At 41.6% G+C, this 21685-nt stretch overlaps 1 protein-coding gene across 10 annotated transcripts in view; it reads right to left on the bottom strand.

Moving 5' to 3' along the window:
• Positions 1–21685, bottom strand: part of NTRK2 (neurotrophic receptor tyrosine kinase 2) — a 322822-nt gene that overhangs the window by 157501 nt on the left and 143636 nt on the right. For 7 of the 10 annotated variants that reach the window (XM_060235418.1, XM_060235421.1, XM_060235422.1 and 4 more), the window contains one exon: positions 10312–10377. The exons of the other annotated variants lie outside the window; for them this stretch is intronic. In XM_060235418.1, coding sequence (XP_060091401.1) covers positions 10312–10377 — 66 coding nt within the window. The remainder of the gene's footprint in view (positions 1–10311; positions 10378–21685) is intronic. 10 annotated transcript variants of the gene reach the window in all.

The raw sequence follows: 21685 nt of genomic DNA, 5'->3' as shown, positions 1-21685 counted from the left end.
AAATCCATTCCATATTTTCCTTGCAACTTTGTGCTGCATTGTGAAATACATTGTGCTGCAATGTATTTCAATGAAGTGGAGCTAAAGCAATTTCAGTTTTGCAGCGTTTTTGACCTCGCAAATAAAGATTGATGCTTTGAGCCAGCGTGTCTCTTTTGAATGGACCTTAGAACTGGTGCCTAGTGTGTATTCTAACCTGGGAACCCAAAGCCAAAGGTTGATATTACATTCCAGAGCCATTGCCAATCTGCGTAGATGGGGGTGGGGTGGGGAGAGAAGTTTGCAATGCCCAGTATTTCATGTTTTCCTAGGCTCAGAACATTTTATATTTTTAGTTTATATTTTTCATTTCTGATGTGATCCTTGTGCTTTTTCCTTCATGTTTTATTTTAAAAATTGCATTGCCAAATCCCACTACTCTCCCACCTTTCCATTTTGAACAAAATATCACAAGAGTTTTAAGTTAAAAGTAATATCTTTTAATTGTGTTTATCTGTTATCATTTATAAAGTTTACATCTTCGCATTACATTTTACGACACATGTGGCTCGGCCCCATAAAGTCCCATTTGTGTTAAATCCAGCCCTCGTAACAAACACCCCTGGCCTAGCATGTCCTTTGCTAAAATGCTGTGGTTTATGCATATTTGTACATCTAATGAATGACATGAAATATTCATGAAGTTCCAGCATAGAACTGACTGTTGTGCAGGAACTGTATGTAGTGTGAAGTGCTCTCTCCCCATTTTTTATTTCTACATTTATCAATATAGACACCCAATCTTTGACAGAGGTAAACAGCTATTACTTCATTTGCATTCCATTTGATTGCTAATCTAACACCTGAGGTAATAGCATTATCTCCTGCCTCCCCACAGGTATAATTTGGTTGTGATTTAGCCCTATTGGCTAAATCACAACCAAATTATAATCTGAGAACAAGCGTAATCAATTTAATACTGCCAGGATTCTGTAATGGGGTGTTCTCCTAATTGATCTGAAGGAAAGGCTTTAGGATAGTGAGAAGAATGTCTTGTAATGACAATTATCTTAAGTAAGTCTGTAGAACACAATATTAACGCTAACTTATTACCACTGAGATGTGATACAAAAAGAAGTGGCACTCTTATCTACCCAGCAAGATATTTGCCTCCAAGGACAACAGGTATAATACAGCAACTTCCACCCAATTCTACTTGGACTGGCAGCAGCTTACCAGGATCTTAGGTTTCATATCACCTACCACCTGATTTTATAAAAAGTAAAGATGCGAGGGATTAAACCCAGGACCTTCTGCATGCCAACTCAATACTCTATCCATGAGCCATGACTCCTTCCCAATTCATAGTTGTTTCACTGCATAATTTCCATATTCATAATTCTCATATCCAGAAGTGTGGGTGCAAATAGGTCCATATATAATATATACTTCATAGTGGGTATGGGAGGCTGTTGGGTGGAAGTTGCTGCATTATACCTGTTGTCCTTGGAGGCACAGAAAGATGCATATATAACCACATGCATATATAACAACCATTTCTCAGTGTAAAGGGACTGATGTTAGTAGTTGTTATACATGCATGTGGTTATATATGCATCTTTCTCATGGCACCATTTTTCACCTAGGGATGCAAGAATGAACTGAAAATGTTAAATCTGATGTCTTGTTTATAAATATAGTTAAATATAGTTAAAATGCACTCAATTTCTTTCCCACTCTGTATACAAGTATGTATCAAACGAGTAGTGTTCTTTAATATCCCTTGCCTCTGAGGATATTTTAAACAAGATAAATATAAACTCTGATTTAAAACAGTTTAGATGTAATTTAGAGTGCAATCCAGAGAGGAGGAGTGGAAAGTCTTTTGGGAGCAGATGAGCTGGTACATGGGCGCAGGAAGGGTTTGCGCCGACGTACAACTGGCACCGCCCCAGCAGAGGGGAGTTCTGTGGGCAGGGGGACGCCCGAGCGCCACTCCATCCGAGGGCAGTGGCGCCTGAGGGCTGCGCCCAAGCATGGGCAGAAATGAGGTGGAGCGAGGCATTCAGGAGGAGGAGGGGATGGAGTTGGGGGCGCAGCCAGGCTTAGGTGGCTTTCTGAGCAGTTTGGCCCATGACACGCCTCCCTGAGAGGTGCAACTTTACGCTTGCAAAAATGGTGGCATGCCTCATGGGCACTCGTTGAAACCAAAAACAAAGGTTGCCTCCACTGCTGCAGAAGCTCACAAACCCCTTAGGGAGCGGCGTGATTGCCTCGCCAATCCCCTTGCACCTCGGGCTGACGAGCCCCCTCACCAGCACCCAATTGTGGTCTCCCCACTCCTAAAAATACTTCCGCTCTGGCCTCACGCAACTCAGTTGTTAGGGAGAGGAGTGCGTGGCGGGAAGTTCTGCCGGCAAACTCCCGGCCATACAGACTTAGAGTGAGGGGCATGTTGGTGACGAGTTTTGCACTTCACAGTTGCTTTGACAGTATCTTTGACTTGCGAGGGGGAGAGAGAGGTCTCTCCCCTGGGGCTAACTGCTCTTGTTTCAAGGTTTCCACAGGTTCTGGGTTTCCGGAGGCTCTGCATGCAAAGACTGTCGCCCATGGCTGGGTAAGTTCCACTTCTCCCCCTTCCCTTGCTCTTGACCTCTCAGTGTGCCAGCGTCTCTGGCACTTGAACCAGGTAGTGGGCTCCAGCAGGGGGCATTTGCTGACCCCGCCCCCCAGTGCTGCCACCTGCTCCCTTCCCTTGGTCTGCCCTCTGCTGCATTCCCAACCCCTGGCAGGGCACTGTGTGTGTGTGTATGTGTGGCTGGACAGGAGGGGGGAGTGCCACCCCTCAACCTGCCCAGACTGACAGCCTACCCGACCCCACAGGTCTGTTGTGCGCAGGGCACTAAGGGAGGGCTGATGAAGTGGACTCAAGAGTTCTGCGGCTGCTGCACTCACACTGAGTTCTGCGGCCCCCAGGGGAGGTGTTCCATGCACATGGCAGGGGGCATCAGGGCAGCACAGGGGTCTCTGGGTGGGGGGGTGTCTGCTGCTGGGCTGCTCACTCCCAGACACACATTCAAGCCGCTGCTTGTCTGCCTGCCATTTGCAGAGTCTCTAAAAGCGGGAGGGTGTGAGGGGATTGACGACTTCTCCGTGGTCCCGTGCACGCCTGTCTCACCCTCACCTCACCACCAAGCCAGGCTTCTCGTGCGTGCATGCCTAGTCTCACTTCTGTTCCTTCCCTGTGTTGGTGGGCCGTCTCTCCTTTGCCTGTGATGGTCTGCCCATCATTGGCTCCATTCTCTGTTTGGGGACGGGTTGAGGATGGCTATCAGCCTCTCTGGGGCTGCCTCTCTCCACCCCTGACTGTCATGAGCCGTGGCACATGCGCCAGGACTGGCCAATGGATGGGGTGGGCTGGCCCTCCCCTTTGGCTGCCTCCGCCTCCCTTCCATGCCTCTGCCAGCGGCGTTGCCATGGCGAGCGTCTCCCTCACGGCAAGCTACACCTCTCCCCTCTCCACAGTCCAGTGTGCCGAAGTCCTCAGGAAGTCTACTAGCGGCGCGGCAGCTACGCTGTGGCCGGCCACCCCTTATCTCTGAATTGGGCTGATACTGTAATATGGCATATATCTGTGGCCTATTTCAATGAAGAATGATTTACCAGTAAAGAAATGAAAAACCTCTGATTGTAAGAGAAGGAAGAAAAGGTGCAGTAATGTTATCTAAAAAGCAAATCATTTGAAATTTTTCAGATTCTAATTTCAAGCAGAAAATGAAGTGCACTTTTACAACCTGTAATGGCATCAACTACACTGTTACGCTATAAAGTGATCCTGGCTAATGCTGGCATACTTTTTTTTATTCACAAGCAAGGAAGATTTCTGCCTGGGTTTCTGGAAAATCTCCCCTGAACAAAAAGAAAAATGTCCTATTTCACCATCAGTATTCCAACATGACAAAAGCTAAAATATTTGAGGAAGTCTTTCAGTAAGGAATTCATGTGGAATTATAGTTGAGAAGATGTGTATGTGTATCTGTTAGAATGGCAAAGAATACCCCAGATACATTGCTCAGAAAACTAGTTCCTGGGAAAGATAAAATAGATTTGGCAATAGTGTGGGACACAGCTTTAGTTGGGAAGGCCACAAGCATGCTTAAAGAACATCCTTATGGGTTGACACACAGCTAGGCCTGACTAAGAAGAAGAAAAAAGAAGACTACCAACATACCAGTTTTATCTAACCTTGAACTATGTCTTACTGTATTTCTACTGTGTTTCTAGGTAACAACAGAGAAGTAGGGAGTTCTTATAGCCCAAACTGGATTTATCTGGTCAAGAAAGACGCATGCAGATTGAATTTCTTGCTTTGCCACAGTGTTCAGCCAAAAGACTAATGCCAGGCTGGCAAAGTGTATCAGTAGTGTATAGCTGGCTCTCGCGATGAAATTAGGCAGGATGTGCAGCCAATTAGTACGTGTATATGATAACATATGCCAGTGTATCATCAAGAGTATATAATATTAGGAACATTTTGAAATAGAGCAGCTTGGTAAGCAGGCCTTTGGCTTGGCTCTGCTCTCCAGTTATTGCAATAAACATTTCTTCTTCTTCTTCCTTCACCAGGACTCTGGCTGTATGTCTTTTATTGGCTAAGGATATTCGGATGTACAGATCTGTACATAGGCTTCCCAACCCTCCCGCCCTGGCGGGGGACCCCAGGATTTCCACCCTCTTCCCCCGCTCCCCCAAAAAATGGAAGCGGGGGGGGACAGGGGGGCAACGGCGCCGAGCTGCCGGATCCTGGAGCCGGTGAGGCTGCCGCGCCGCGCCGCCCCCTCCCCGCCCACCACAGTTTCTCCTCCGAGATGGGCCCAGGCTGAGCCCATCTCGGAGGAGCAGCCAAGAGGCGGCAGCAGCACAGAGGAGGGCGAGGCAGGACAGGAGCATGACGAGCCGCGAATCCGGGCCCTTCTAGGACCCGGACTTGCGGCTCGCCACGCTCCCGGCCCGCCTCCACCCCCCCGCTTCCGTCCCAGAGGCGGAGCGGGCGAGGCGGCAGCGGCGCGGCGGCCTCTTCTCTGCTCGCTGTGGCTGCTCCTCCAAGATGGGCTCAGACTGAGCCCATCTCAGAGGAGCAGCCACGGCAAGCGGAGCAGAGGCGGCAGCTGCAGGGCGGCTCGCCATGCTCCCCGGCGTCGTTTTCCCCCTCCCCCCTAGCTCCACCCCAGTGTCTCCTGGCTCCACCCCCAAAGTCCCCAGATATTTCTGGGGTTGGATTTGGCAACCCTATCTGTGCAACAATAACCTTTCCAAATCTATGTTTGTATTTCTCAAGCTACAGTACCCATGCAATTATTTCATCTGACATGCTGCTCCCTTTCCTAGATGAAGTTATTTTCCCATTTCTCACTTTGCAACCATTTGTAATTGTGGTAAACACAAGAAAAATAATCAGTCACTTTGTTTTCTGAATGGTATTTCAAATAGGCTGGTATGGTGAGGTGAAAATGGGAAGTAGAAAACAGACCGAATTCTAGCTGTTCTAATTACTTTGACTATATTTTAATTATTGACCATATGGAGGGCATATGGTCAAAAAGGAGGGCATAGGAGGGCAAAAAAAATGAGTAACCTCAGAAGAGGGATGTGAGTGACAATTTTATAAACAAAGTCTTACATTTGAAACACTTAAAACATTTACTTAAAATATTTATTTACTTAAAACATTTATTTCTTAAAACATATATTTCTAGATACTGGACTATCAAGATGGTAAAGAACTCAACTGACAACAAACATAAAAAGGCAGAACAAAACCCAAAAAGCCTAAGCACATAAAATGGGAGAGATAATAATCCTTAATGAATATTATTTACTATGAAATATGGGAAGAAAAGGATAGGTTGTTCCTGAAGGATAGAAGTGGTGGTATTAGGAGATATGTCTGGGAAGGTTCCACTATCAGATGCCACCATAGTGAACACCCTGTCTCTAGTAACTGCCTACCTAACTTTTAAAGTACAGATTATGATCTTGATTGTCAGGCAAGTTCATACACAATGGCACACATGATTAGATGCACAGGTACTTCCAGATACCTTCTATAAACAGGAATCCACTACATATGCCAGGTGCTCCTCACTGCATATGCTAAATGTCTGACTGTTTTCACTGAACTCTGCACATGTAATGGAGTTGCTATATTAAAGCCAATACTGGCAATATTTTCAGTTTACATTATGATTACACTCAGAATATATCTACAAGTTCAGACATATATCGTCATACAGCAACATAATCAGCAACAGTAGGTATATCTGTGAAGGAAACTGTCACATTTACCACATTATTACTTTTAATTAGGGAAGCTCAAACACCTGCCAGTTCAGCTTGTTCCACATTTGCCAGTAGTGATAAGTACATTTGTGCTAAAGAAAAAAGGAGAGAAATAAACTCTTTTTCTCATCCTTTGTGCAATGGGGCAGGAAGCACTATTTCTGACCCCACTCTTATGGGGGTCTCATCTTACCTTTCTTTTTTGTATTGCAGAGATTAAAAGCATGCATATGTCCCTGCCCATCTTGAAAAGGAGGGAAGAGAAAGGAGCTATTTCTCATCCCCCTTTTGCACCTTCACTGTGTAGTTATTTTGTAGTGGGGAGTAGTCAGAAACAGATACTCATCCTCCCATCAACTGTGAGTCAGCTACTGAGAACCAGGCAGTTGCAAACATGTCTGAGAAAGATGATAAAGTTGCTTGATGCAATCCAAACATATCCCTTATTGGCTTACAGTCTGATCATTAGTGTCATATAAGGTAAATCTGACTACCTGACTAGGTTTGCTGAAAAGTTATGGCCATCACTACTTCTAACCACCATAATATTACCAAAAGCTTAAAGGTATCTGAAGTATTATCACAATGCATAATTTTAGCATGAAGTACCACAGTGCTAGGGGTGAGCGCTCAGTATGTACTGAGTAGAATAAATACCTGAAAAATACCTTACTGGTGTTTGGGAGGTATTTATTTAGCTGAATCAGATTTTCTAATCTGATTCAGATACCAATCTAGCAGAGCCCAAATAAAAGCCAATATTATTGGCTTTTACTTAGGCTCAGCTTCAATCACCAAAGCAGTGTGACTTCATGCAGCTTCCGGGTGAACTCACACCGTTTCCATGTTCCTTGCACATGGCTCGGCTTTGCAAAAGTCATTTAAAGGGAATTTTCATGCCTGCCTTCCCTTCCCAAGCTGCACTGCAATAGTGGCACACATCAGCATCTCGTTGCCATGTGCTGCCATGGCACAATTGGGGGAGAGAAGGCCTATAAAGTAGGGTGTGGACGCTGAAGTCTCCCCATTATTGCCTGCAGCTCTGATGTATCCCAGATATAATACTCAACAGATACGGAAACATAATTTACCAGTCTACATCCATCTGTATTTATTTATTTGATTTATAAACTACCCTTCCTTGGAGGGCTCAGGACAATGTACCTTACAATAATAATAATGTTTTCAAAATGTCATATGAGATCCTCAGTAGGAGATTTTCAGAATCACCTGAATAAAACTGGAATCATTAAATGATGAAGGCAGTACTCATTTATTATTGTCTCCAAGTTCTTAAAGTGAGAAAGGGGTTTAACATCACATGCAAAAGAACTTTATAAAGCTGACCTCTATAGTAAAAGAATTTGAGTAGAAGAGTTAAGCATTAAAATCTAATCATACACTACACATTTCAGAAAGCAAGAAAATGTGAGGTTAACAACCTCATTAGTAAGAGCCCTATGGTGCAGAGTGGTAAAGCTGCAGTACTGCAGTCAGAGTCCTCTGCTCACGACCTGAGTTTGATCCCAGCGGAAGCTGGTTCAGGTAGCTGGCTCCAGGTTGACTCAGCCTTCCATCCTTCCGAGGTCGGTAAATTGAGTACCCAGCTTGCTGGGGGGAAAGTATAGATGACAGGAGAAGACAATGGCAAACCACCCCGTAAAAAGTCCGCCGTGAAAACGTTGCGAAAGCAACATCACTCCAGAGTCGAAAACAACTGGTGTTTGCACAGGGGATTACCTTTACCTTTTAACAAATAACCGGCCTGTGATGACTGTCAATTTCCTTACCCTAGTTTACAGTGGGTTTCAGGAGCGGAGGCTTCCAAGCAGGCGCGGAAGCCCCGCCCCTCCCAGATGCGCTGAAAGCACGCCGAAAAGTCCTCTCTCCCTTCGGGGGGGGGGGGCTGCCGGAGGCTCCGGTCTTTAACAAGGCATATGATTAAATTATATTTCCTTTTGACATCTTCAGAAAACGTTAATGATGGACAACTATACGGTACTGCAGTTACTGCAGACTTAAAACAAAACAAACAACAAGTTCCGTGGGTGCTGCAGAACTGCAGACATGAGTCCGAGGCTCTGGACAGCGCATATAGGGAGGGGGCGCCCGCCTCTGTGCTCCTGCTGGAAGCTGGCACCCTAGACAATTGCCTAGTTTGCCTACTCCCACATGCCGGGCCTGCTAGCAAACCAAAATAATGTTGGTATTATCTGAATTTCTAAAGGAAGATTCATCTTGTGGATATTGTCAGCAATCAAAATGAATTAAATACCAAGAATTTCATTCACACACTAGCTAACTACAAATTAATTCAGAAAGTCACATCTATAAATTCAGTCATATTAAAATAAATTAGAATTGAGACACAGTGTCCTAAAAACCCTAGAGTTTGTGTGTAATGCAATTAAATACGCCATATTGCTCTTTGGACTGAAACCAGATCTATGGGAATTCTGATGTACCATACTGGGGCGGAGGGGGGTTGGTATCATACTTTGTTCAGAATTTCCCCCATAGAGACTGCAAACACCAAGATTTTCATTTTTAAAAGTTCTAATAGGTCACGGGTGTATCCAGGGATCCAAAGGAATCAGGAAAAGTGCACACATATATTGCAACACAGAAAAAAACAACAACTGGAATGAAGTTTCTTCACAATTAACTCATTCAGTTCTGAAAATAACACAACTGAAGCATAGTAACAACAACAAAATAAAACTCCTACAAATTTAGCCTTCTGTGTACCCCAAAGTATGTTTTTAGCATTTCAGTAGACAAGTTTTGAAAGGGGTTCTATCAGTTTTTGTTTGTGTTGCAACACATGCTGTTCTTTTCCTGGGATCCTGGAATCTTGAAGTCACTCACTGAAGTACGCGCTCCTGGAACTTTTTTAAAAATTCACCAGTCCTGTTTCTGTGGACATCCTGGAAATAAGAAAAGCATTATCTCTTTACTCCTTGAGTTCTGATCTCTGAGGTTCACAAAATTTGGAGTGAAATGTCATCAGTTAAGAGAAAAAAAAATCCCAGTCAGGATAGAGCTGAGAAAATCTGCTTATTTTCAGAAAAATCTTCCAATTGTTATATGAACTAGGTTTAAATAGTTTAAAGACCAGATCAGTATTAAAAAAAAACTTGGAAGGGCAACTTGTGGTTAAGCACTTTTTAACATTTAAATGGAGAAAACAGTTCACCACACACATATCCCCCACTCCCCATTGTCTTTTTAATGTGGAAAACTTGTACTGTAAGCAGTGCTAGGTGTACCTGAGAACATTTAAAACACTGGGTTAAAGTCACAAGGATTTTAAGATTTGCTTCTTTCTGAACATCTATTTTATTTGCCCATTCTGCATTCTATTAAAAGCCTGAATTCAAATGATCTGTTTATCTATAGAAGGAACCAGAGAACGAATGACAATTTTAAAAATAGGCCCCCAGAATACCACTAGTAGTTTTAAAGAAGTCTGTATCCCTCTTTCTGATAGTGACCACAATTCTAAGCACATTTTCTTGGGAGTAAGCCTCACAGAAAAAAAATGGGACTTGCTTCTTATTAGACCTGTTTGGGATTGCTCTCTAAATGTTAGCTATCAAATTATGGATCTAGTTTTATTCCTCCTTACTGCTGCTTCAAGAATCATTAGCAATAGTCTTTGTCCCCGCATCTTTCTGTCTTATCCAAAACTGTTGACAGCCAAGACAAATTTGACAAATTATCAGAGAGCCCAGAGAAATATATTTTACTGCAAAATGGAGGCAATCAAAAGTCTTCCTTATCATCCTTTTGTTACACTTGCAAAGTATGTATGAATGTAACAATCAATGAAATATATGAGACCATACAATGCAATAATGGCAAAGAAATGTTTCACACCAAGACTACTACTATGATGGAATCATTTCATAGTATACCCATTTTAACAAGAAAAATGGATTATAATTTTTGTCTCTGTTCCATGAGCAGAGTCTATACAGCTGATGGTCTCACCTTCATTATCGCAGTCTTGCAATGACAGCCACATTTGATCTACCAGACCACCTTGTTTTAATTGAACTGCAACGAGATGCACTGGCATTAATGCAATAGATAAAGGATGTTGATCAAGCTCATAGACAAATCAAGATCATTTTACACAGGCCACAGTTCACATTTGCAAACACTTGAACTGTTTCAGCACTGGGTGAGGTAGAAATGGAGCAAAAATTTTCTAGCTGGGCTGTAAGGTTCAGATTTTTTTAGCAAAACATTACTGGATTTGTTAATGATTTTATTAAGGTATTTAAAGGAGTCTGTTGCAGGACTAGATGTGGAGATGAATTTGTCTGCAGCTGCTAAAACGATTGCAGTAACATATGATTACTTGTATTTGGGACAGTGCATTAACAAATTTGACAAATTATCAGAGAGTCCAGAGAAATATCTTTTATTCTACAAATAAATTTATTGGACACTGGGTAATCTCTATTATATTTTGGAATGATAAGAGGCAGAATTGATCTATTTGCAGTTTTTGAAATGCTGTAATAAATACCTTTGTGATGTACTTTGAATAATAATATTGAGAAGCATGCCAGAAATATACAGAAAGAACACATCCCAATACCTAAACTGCTTGTTCATATGAACCTTAGTTGAGCAGGCCCCTATCCTTTCAACACAGAGGAAATTGGGAAGCTTCTACAGCATCCTTTGATCATGATCCATTCTATGAGAAAAATAAAAGCATTGCTGCAGTTGACCCTGAAGAATGCCTCAGAAGCACCAGCATGTGAGAGATAATGTGGCAACAGAGGACTCCCACCTAAAAACACTATAACCATCCCTCTATACTCCAAGTGACTGGAGTGGAGTAAATGAATTACTGAATTCATATGACAGCAATAATTTGAATAAGTTAAACAAAACAATGCCACAACCCTCTATGTTTATGTTCTGTAACCACCTTTCCCATGGTCAGGATCCAAAAAAGCCACTTTAGGTGTATATGGTAACCTGGGGATGCCACGACACAAATAGTTTTCAAAACTCCCCTCAGTTTCAAAAGGTTTGCCAAGCAGTATGCAGTGATGCCATTTTCAGAAACATACACTCAAAGTCTCCTTGAACACTTAGAACTAGTCACACAGTTTTTTGAATCTGGGTCAGTGTTTGCAAAGTTCATCTTCTTGGGTTTTAACTCCACATTTAGATACAAAATGTGTTTGTATGTCTGTAGTCCTACATGAATGCTAATGGGATTCCAAACATTTAGCATTTGTTAACTTGCACTCCAGGGGACTCAGAAGTAGGTCAGTAAGTCAGGGCAAAAAATCAAGGCTGGAGCACCCTGCATTTTGTCTCTCCTGCTTCTTTGCTGGCAGAACTGAATGTAGAGGACAGCATTTGACTACTCATTGACGAGAGAGAGAGAAATAGAGAAAAACCAGCACTAGTTTCTTCTGCAAGAAAGTACAATGTGCCAATCGCTGAAGTTAAAACTAGATTTAGTAAAAGTAATACAGAACTAGGTAGCTATTCCTTTTCATATGGTAAGGGAGTGGTAAATGCTTTGGTTTCTGAAAAAAAAAACCCAGTAAAAACCCCTTTAGAAGCTCATTTTCTAATCTATGTGCAGCTGGCAAGAATGTGCAGAATGAAGCACACAGACTTGGATTCAGAGTATGGGAAGCAAAGACACTGCGAGATTTTACTCAGGAAAGTTTGAAATCTGCCTGGCCTTATAAAACAGGCCTGAGCCCAAAAATTTCATTTACTTTACCCTTAAGTATCATGACGTCATTGGGGTGGATTTCAGACAGCATGTTAGAACATGTTTTTGTACATTTGGGCATTGTCTGCCTTAATGGGTAGAATGTAGTACTCACGTAGTTTACCGAATCACATAGCTGGTAGTTTACAGAATCAGCCGTAGCAATAATATAAAGCTCAGCATTAGTTGTTTATCAGAAGCTAGGCAGAGTAAGCCTTGGCTAGTATTGGCTTTGGCTAGTTTTTGGATGAGAGACCTCCAAGTAATACCATGGTTATGATGTGGGAACAGGCAATAATAAGCCACCTATGAGCATCTCTTGCCTTGAAAACCCTATTAAGTTTTTTTGCCATTAAGTCAGTTGCCATTAAGTCAGTTGCGACTTAATGGCAAAAAAAATATTCTTGTATCTATATAGCGATATATTGCTTCAAAATTGGGTTGCCAGTTATATAGAAAATGGGACAAGATCCTGAAGATCAGTAATCATATATTTTTAAAATGCAATGGGGGTGGGATTTTGATTAGGCTCATAGTTTAACCTTTCCTCTCCCTGCTATCTGTGGTGACCCTATTCCTGAAGTGCAATCCTAAACAGAGTTACACCCTTTCAAGTCCATTACTGGAGTCTGTTAAAGGACTGACAGTGCAATCTGAAGCAGACTCCCATAACAGACTTAAAGGGTGCTTAGGAGTCCAGTGTGAGTTTTAGTACAGAAATGTGCACAACCTTACTTCAGTCCAACATTGACTGGTAGGTGTTCTTCCTGCCCCCATATGTGATGAAAGTGTATGCCTTTTTGGTGGTTGCTGCCCTTCTGTGGGATAGTCTTCTGTGAGAGATGTGAATATCTACTTTTGGCCACCTTTAGGAAAGCACACATTTTGTTTGTTTGTTCCAGAGAGTTTCTTCAAGTTATTATTACTAGTTCTATTTGCTGGACTTGAACTATGTGTTGAACTGTAGTGTTGTTATTGTTGTTTATTTCATTGTGATTGTGTAATTTCTATGAACTGCCATGAACCTGTGGAAACCATGGAATAAGCTTTTTTTTTTAATGGAGCCCAAATTCAGTTAAAGCCACACAGTGGGAGATCCAATCAGAGATCTCCAATATTTCATCCTATTTGTCCTTCAGTGTACTAGGTTAGATATTTGATCACCAGATATATAATTTGTACAATATAATACTTTAATGTAAATCATATTAATGTAGTGCTTGTAGAAAAACAGAGAAACCACATACTATTACCAGCACTTTATGAAAATCACCCCGTCAGTATATACACACAAAGCCTGCTTAAACTATAAGTACAATGACACAAGCATGAAAAAAAATTAAGAGTTTTTCTCTGACTGACAAAGGCTAATTTGGATCTGTCTTTATTTACCAGTCATTATTAATATACTTGTTATATTATAGGACAAAGCTAAAGGCAAAATGGTTATTCCTAAAAGGTGCTAAGTCTCTGTATTATACCAAATCTCTGATTTGAGATTATGTATGCTTTGGTCATTACTTGAGAACATTTTTCCCTTGAATAAAGATGTATTCTTATTGAAATGACTAATATACTTTTAAAATATGCCTTCTAAGCACATTATTGCTGTGCTTTGTATCATATTCACACAATTGTGGGGGGCAAACCTCATTCATCTAGCTTTCTGCTTTTCAAAACAATAGAAAAATCAACAGTGCAATCCTAAACAGAGTTACAACCTTCTAAAAACATTGACCTCAATGGACTTAGAGTAGTACCGCCCTCTTTGTTTGCACAGAGATCTTTCACATCACAAAAAATGCCTTGCTTCTGTATCATATACATAACCTGTTAGTATTGTCTGACAGTTTTTATTGAAAGGCTCCAAAATTGCTTAGTTAATTTGAACTTACAAAAAGCCTGTCATTTTGACAATCATCGTGTGTAGATAATATATGGTTCAATTTAGCAGAAGTTATTAATCTTAAAATTCAAATTCTAAGTTATCTCAGCAGCCTGACCAACATCTGCCTTGATAGTGTGGAACACTATGGTACCTAATGGTGAAACTACATATGACTTATGATCATAGAGTGTATGAGCCACTCTATGAGCCACACAGAATAAAATCAGATGTTTGAGAGCTGCACGATATGAACATCAGATGTTTGAGAGCTACAAGGGGACAGGGAGGGAAGCAAATAGATTGGGATGGGGGAGGGAGGGGAGGTGGAAAGAAAGCAACTTTAAATGCATTCTCCAAGTCACCGGCCAATGAGGCTTCTCAGCCATGAGTTTGGCCACCCCTGCCCTCAATGATTCTTTACTCTAGTAAATGCTTAACTGCAATCTCACATAGCTTCTGGGACTGTTGCTAAGAAAAACTGGTGGATGGGTTATGGTTTAAGCATCCCTCTCATGTCTCCATTTCAAATTGCTCTCTAACAAAGCTGCTTTTCTCCCTTCACAATATATAGTTATCAAAGTTAAAGAGGTTTAAAGACTGAGAAGATATTGAATTAAAACAGGGAGTGCAGGAATAACAGAGGCTGTTTAAGCATAGCAATTATAACTTCAAAATTTACAGGAAAATACAAAAACTTAAAAGTTACCCCTCCCCAAGTAAAAAGTGATATCTGGGCATGGGTAGATATTGCAGGGAGAATATTTAGGTAGCATTATGGGTTGCATAACACCCACCAAGTGATGAAGAAGTCGAATTAGTGATAAGAATTGGGGGGTGGCTAGGCCATGGGAATTGTGAGGGGAAAGAGACTACAGGGAGTGCAAGAGAGAAAGAACATATGGCTTTGAGTGGGGAGGAGAGGGAATTAGAAGCAAAATAGCCACTGAATAGGGTATTAAGAAGAAATCATAGGTGGGGGAATTGTGGAGAGAACACAAACAGAGCCAGCAAACAGCAGGGGAGCAGAGAGAGCATGAGGAAGAGAGTTGGGCAAAAATGTGTCCCAGTTATATTTAACAGTTGCAAATGACACCCAGACAGAAATTTCCTCTCAAAATCCTGCAGTAAGGGCTCATTAATACTTCAAGTACACAATTTCAAAAATCAAAACAGTAATAAATATCAATATTCCTACTTAACATTTGCACTTTTAAAGTCTTCCAGTCTAAAATACAAGTAGTCTTGGCACATTTTAGAAGCCTAAGTTATGTGAAATTTACTTTAAACAAGTACTGAAAGCACAGAATTTCAGACATCATACTTGAAAATAAGGAAATTCTGGAGTCTGTGCTTCATGAGGAAAGAAGAAAAGCTAAGTTTGGGAATGGTGTCTCCTCCTGGCAGTCTCCCATCTTAAATCTCCCATACAGAGACAACTTTTTGAAGGAGATTAACAGAGACTTATGCTGTCAAATGGACTTGGTCCTGTCTACATAAGACTTGATGGCTCTGTACACATAACTGGTTTGACACTCTCTAGTCTGAGCTGTGGCTATGGAGGGAAGAACCCCCTGTGGGAGAATGAATTGATTCCAGGAATTTAAGGTTAAGCCTGAAAAACATGTAGTTCTTGTGGGAAAACATAAAGATCATTCTCCACATATAGAGCTTCCAGTACCAACACCTGATATGCTGCAGTGTATCCAGGATCTTTACCTTTTAACCCAAACTCTTGAAATTGATGATTCCTAAGAATTTAAAAGCAGGTCCGCTAGGGCTGTTAAAACAGCAGTTAGGCTCCAGGTTACAGAACATTGATGGAGAGTTGGTTTCTGGAACCATCAGGCTCATCATGCCTGAAAGCCAGAGATGTTTTAGCTACCTGGGCAAAGCAAGGAGGATCACTTCCACCAGTTGCATGCAAAGTCTCTGAATGAATTTGGGATGAGAGGGAAAGGAAGGAATATAGAGGGGACCACACAACCAGTCTGACAATAACTAATTCCATGGGTCTGAGCAGCTGTTTGTTTTTTGGGGACAGCAAAAAGATTCACCACTGGATTTCTAGATTTTACTGTCATTCTTGCAAAGAAGGTTTGAGGATTTAGTGATCATTCTGTTGTTAGACATTTCAACTTGTATTTTGCTCAAGGTGAGTGCATCTTTGCTTGCTTACATAGGTTTTTGCAATCTTGCTACTTTAGATTAGAACACAGCATCCCCTGGTTTGGTGCACTGGAATGCTAATACAATCACAATTCCAGAAAGTTTGTTCTTTTCTTAACCCTTGCATCGCTATCTCTGTATTGTAGTTAGCTTCCCAACTCTGAAGCCAGCATATGTGGTTATTATGTTGCATAGTTAATACCTGATGGGCTTCTCACACACCAGATGACTGAGCAAGTTCCACCACAATCAGGGCTGTGACTCTCTTCCCAGGCAGAGAAACGATGAACAAAACCTATTTCTCAGAGTTACTGACAGAAACTGAATTTGTTACATAGTGCCACGCTGAAATGAGCACTTAGTAAGTTTATTCTTTTAGGACAGAAGAGGACTCACACACAAAAATGTAATCTGTGATGCCTTCTCCAGAAGACAATGAAGGCTGGCTTGGAGATGCATATTGTGGTAAGACAGTCCCTCCATGTCATGCAAGAGGGGACTGAGTAGACAGTTTCTATTTTTTAAAAAAACATGCTTTTGATCAGGTAGTGATTTATTACATTTTAGATCTAGAACACCTTATGCTTCCCTTTTTCTCTCTGAGAGAGTGAAAAACACAAAGAAGATTCTATTCTGTCTTTCTGGGACAGAAGCTGGTCTTATGAGCCTAATATCCAGCAATGATAATATATCGCAGGGGTGGCCAATCGTAGCTCTCCAGATGTTTTTTGCCTACAACTCCCATCAGCCCTACCCAGCATGGCCAATGGCTGGGGCTGATGGGAGTTGTAGGCAAAAAACATCTGGAGAGCTACCGTTGGCCACCCCTGATATCGGGCTTTGGAAAGTCTAAGTATCAATGTGCCTAGAAAAAATTGTCCCTCATAATACTCGTCAGTTCAAATAAACAGTCCATGGAGAACAATGTAAACACATCATCTATGAAATGATGGTCAGCTAGCAAGTTTATGTTGAGTGAGAAAGTTATCATATGGAACAGAGGTTCTTGCCAAGGCAATGAGGAACAGATATGGGATTCTTTTTCACTTTACTCTTTACAAGAATATCTTCTGAGGAACCCCCAAAGAATGAGTGGCTAAGGAAAAAAAATAGGCTAGTTTGGCCTTAGATTTAGTTCCAAATTCCAGTAATGAATTGTTTTGAAGTCTTTCTGGAAGTCAAAGTTGTATATGAACAAGCATTCTTCCAAGTAGGCCCATTCTGAGATAAACTTTCTGGAGACTGTTCCCGACATCTTGCCCAGGAGCACATCAACTAATGTGAAGACAGTTCTGATGAAAATTTAAGTTGGAAATGAAACCTTGAAAGCATTAGCTGAGACCTCAACCCTTTTGCATAAAGTGGTTTCAGCTCTGTATATGTGACAGCTGACTGGATAACATCCGTAGAAAGCAGTGTGTCAGAATCACTTTAAGTGAGGAATCACTTTAAGAATAAATAGCAGCCTGTAGGAACAATGGTGCAATTGGCTTTAGATGGCTGTCTATTAATGCTGAAGCTCTGGAGGCATGATATCTTTAGTCCTTGCAAGTTTAATCAAACTGGAGGGTTTCCACAGTCTTGGCTGGAGGCTTGGGAAATGAGTTCTGTTGGAAACTCTATCCTGGGCTTATTTTTTTTAATAATGCTGTCATCTTCAAAAAACTCTCCTTCCTTTCTGGCATGCAGAGAATCTTCAAAATTCTATCAGGGCCTGGAAAGCTCAGTGCAAGACCCAGAATTTTGTTAAGATACACTCAAATTACTTTCTTTTCTGTAAGTACATTGTCTGAGATGCTGGCCTAAGAAGACTGTTCTTTTCAGGGGAATGTGATGACTTACTTATCTCACAGGCACCATTAGATTCCTGATCCCGTAGCACTCAAGTCATGAGGCCCTTCTGTTTTATTGTTCTGCTAAAAATCCTGTAACACTGTCTGTCTCTGGAGAACTAATAACAGAGTGAGAACAACAGCTGTGAAATGGCCCAGGATAAAACAAAGTCCAGTGACTGCACATCTCTTATTCCTACTTCTGCCTCTGAAGAAGCAATGAGAACTGGCACAACTATCCTCGGAACATAAGAGAAGCCATATTGGATCAGGCCAATGGCCCATCCAGTCCAACACTCTGTGTCACACAGTGGCCAAAAAAATTATATATACACACACACACTGTGGCTAATAGCCACGGATGGACCTCTGCTCCATATTTTTATCTAACCCCCTCTTGAAGCTGGTTATGCTTGTAGCCGCCGCCACCTCCTGTGGCAGTGAATTCCACATGTTAATCACCCTTTGGGTGAAGAAGTACTTCCTTTTATCCATTTTAACCCGACTGCTCAGCAATTTCATCGAATGCCCACAAGTTCTTGTATTGTGAGAAAGGGAGAAATGTACTTCTTTCTCTACTTTCTCCATCCCCTGCATAATCTTGTAAACCCCTATCATGTCACCCCGCAGTCGACGTTTCTCCAAGCTAAAGAGCCCCAAGCGTTTTAACCTTTCTTCATAGGGAAAGTGTTCCAACCCTTTAATCATTCTAGTTGCCTTTTTCTGGACTTTTTCCAATGCTATAATATCCTTTTTGAGGTGTGGTGACCAGAATTGCACACAGTATTCCAAAAGGGACTGCACCATCGATTTATACAGGGGCATTATGATACTGGCTGATTTGTTTTCAATTCCCTTCCTAATAATTTCCAGCATGGCGTTGGCCTTTTTTATTGCAATCGCACACTGTCATGACATTTTCAGTGAGTTATCTACCACGACCCCAAGATCTCTCTCTTGGTCAGTCTCTGCCAGTTCACACCCCCATCAACTTGTATTTGTAACTGGAATTCTTGGCCCCAATGTGCATTACTTTGCACATGGCCACATTGAACCTCATTTGCCACGTTGATGCCCGCTCACCCAGCCGCAACAGATCCCTTTGGAGTGCCTCACAATCGTCTCTGGTTCTCACCACCCTGAACAATTTAGTGTCATCCGCAAACTTGGCCACTTCACTGCTCACTCCCAACTCTAAATCATTTATGAACAAGTTAAAGAGCATGGGACCCAGTACTGAGCCCTGCGGCACCCCGCTGCTTAACATCCTCCACTGCGAGGACTGCCCATTTATACTCACTCTCTGCTTCTTATTAATTAGCCAGTTTTTGATCCACAAGAGGACCTGTCCTTTTACTCCATGACTCTTGAGCTTTCTAAGGAGCCTTTGATGAGGAACTTTATCAAAAGCTTTCTGGAAATCAAGGTAAACAACATATATTGGGTCTCCTTTGTCCACATGTTTGTTCACCCCCTCAAAGAAATGTAACAGGTTAGTGAGGCAAGATCTTCCCTTACAGAACCCATGCTGAGTCTTCCTCAATAACCCGTGCTCATCAAAGTGCCTACTCATTCTATCCTTGATAATGGTTTCTACCAACTTTCCCGGTATTGAAGTCAGACTGGCTGGCCTGCAATTTCCCGGATCTCCTCTGGAACCCTTTTTAAAGATGGGGGTGACATTTGCTACCTTCCAGTCCTCAGGAACGGAGGCAGATTTCAATGAAAGATTACAGATTTTTGTCAGAAGATCCACAAGTTCAACTTTAGAGTTCTTTCAGAACTCTTGGATGTATGCCATCCAGACCTGGTGACATTAGTTTTTAATTCGTCTATCAGTTGTAGGACCTCCTCTCTTGTCACCTCGATCTGACTCAGGTCTTTCAACACCCCTTCCAAAATTAGCGGTTCTGGAGCAGGCAAACACTTCTCATCTTCCACAGTGAAGACGGAAGAAAAAAATGCATTCAGCTTCTCAGCCATTTCCTTATCCTCCTTCAGTAATCCTTTTACCCCTTGGTCATCCAAGGGCCCCACTGCCTCCATGGCTGGTTTCCTGCTTCTAATATATTTGAAGAAATTTTTATTGTTGGTCTTTATGTTTTTTGCAATATGCTCCTCATAGTCCCTTTTTGCCTGCCTGATCACAGTCTTGCATTTGATTTGCCACAGCCTGTGTTCCCTTTTATTAATCTCACTTGGACTAGCTTTCCACCGTTTAAAAGAGTCCTTCTTACCTTTTACAGCTTCCATTACTTTGTTTGTTAACCATGTAGGCCTTTTCTTATACCTGTTATCTCTGTTATGATGGGGGGACAGCTCCTGTCACTGACTGATTCTATCATGGTTTATCTATGCAGTCCTTACTGGGTAGGAAGAGTATTAGCTCCATACTAAGTCTGTATCAGAAGATGACCATGGCAGCGAGGGAGGTAACCACCTATGCTAAGGAAGCTACCTGTGCAAAGACATGCACAATCTGGTCATCCTGGCTGACCAACGACTGCCAGATCAAGCCATTTCCACCTGTTTCCACAATACTCACTTCTTGGGGCTTTTTTATTTTTCTGGATCCAAGTGAAAATACAAAGACTGGCTGAATCCACCTTCCATGACAAATGCAGGAATTTATCTGGAAAGTAAGGAGGGATTTGCCAACTCTAGCAGCCCTTCTTTCACTCTTGGGGAGATAATAAGTAGCTTAAATAAGCCCATATTTACTTGTTAACAGAAACACTTCTATATTTTTCCATACCCACTTTACCAAATAAAATCTATGTGCAAGAAAATCTTCATGTCTATCATTCCAAAATTAAATGCTTCCTACATATTCAATATGATGGGGGCAGGGGGAGAAAATAAGGAAATTGTGCAGGAGAGAGAGGGAAGATGATGTATATACAAGCTGAAGTAGGTGGTAAGTTAGTGATGACCTTGACAGAGAAGTATTGATTATGATCTGTCTTGTGATTAGAAAGGAGGGAACTGTAAACGAACCATTCTGAATCATTAATGAACCCAACGGTATGCTTTGAACTTCACCTCTGTATAAATGAAGCTTTCCCCAGATTCCATCCAAATATCCACATGCAGATCATTTTTAACTTAGCACATATATCTTTATTTTTTAAAAAAAAAAAAACTGGTATCCTAGCTGAAGTGTTAACAATAATTTTTAAGATAATTATTTCTTCAATATGAAAAATATTTTATATCTTTAGAGGCGACAATGGCTGAATAAAAGTATTTAGGGATCATTTGTGAATGATCAACAATCTAGTTGACCCAAAACAATTTGAATAATGAAGCATAGGCACATTACATAAATTGTTCTAGTATTCAATTATTTATTTTATTTCATTTTTATTACAACATTTATACTCTACTTTCCTCAATCTCAAGGCAGCTTACATATTCAATTAAAATACAAAATACAATAAAGCCCCATGCAACTCCTTCCCCCACAAATGCCTGCAGCTTACTCCCTCAAACCATAAGCTGTATAGCCTTCTCCCTCAAACAATAAGCTCTAAATACCTCTAGGGATGGTCCCATGCTCACTTCCTTAAGAATGGGAGCTCTGATGGAAAAGGTACAGACTCTAGCTAATGCCAAGGGAATTACTTTAAGGAATGGGACAGCTAGCAGGTGGCAACCTGAGGACTGCAACATGTGCAATATGTGGGTCCTAGGCCATGAAGGGCCTTAAAAGACATAACTAGCACC

This window comes from Heteronotia binoei, chromosome 4 (genome assembly GCF_032191835.1).
Source record: "Heteronotia binoei isolate CCM8104 ecotype False Entrance Well chromosome 4, APGP_CSIRO_Hbin_v1, whole genome shotgun sequence".
Lineage (NCBI taxonomy): Eukaryota > Metazoa > Chordata > Lepidosauria > Squamata > Gekkonidae > Heteronotia > Heteronotia binoei.
Note: the sequence above shows the minus strand (reverse complement) of the source record. Positions and strands in the feature narration are given on the sequence as shown.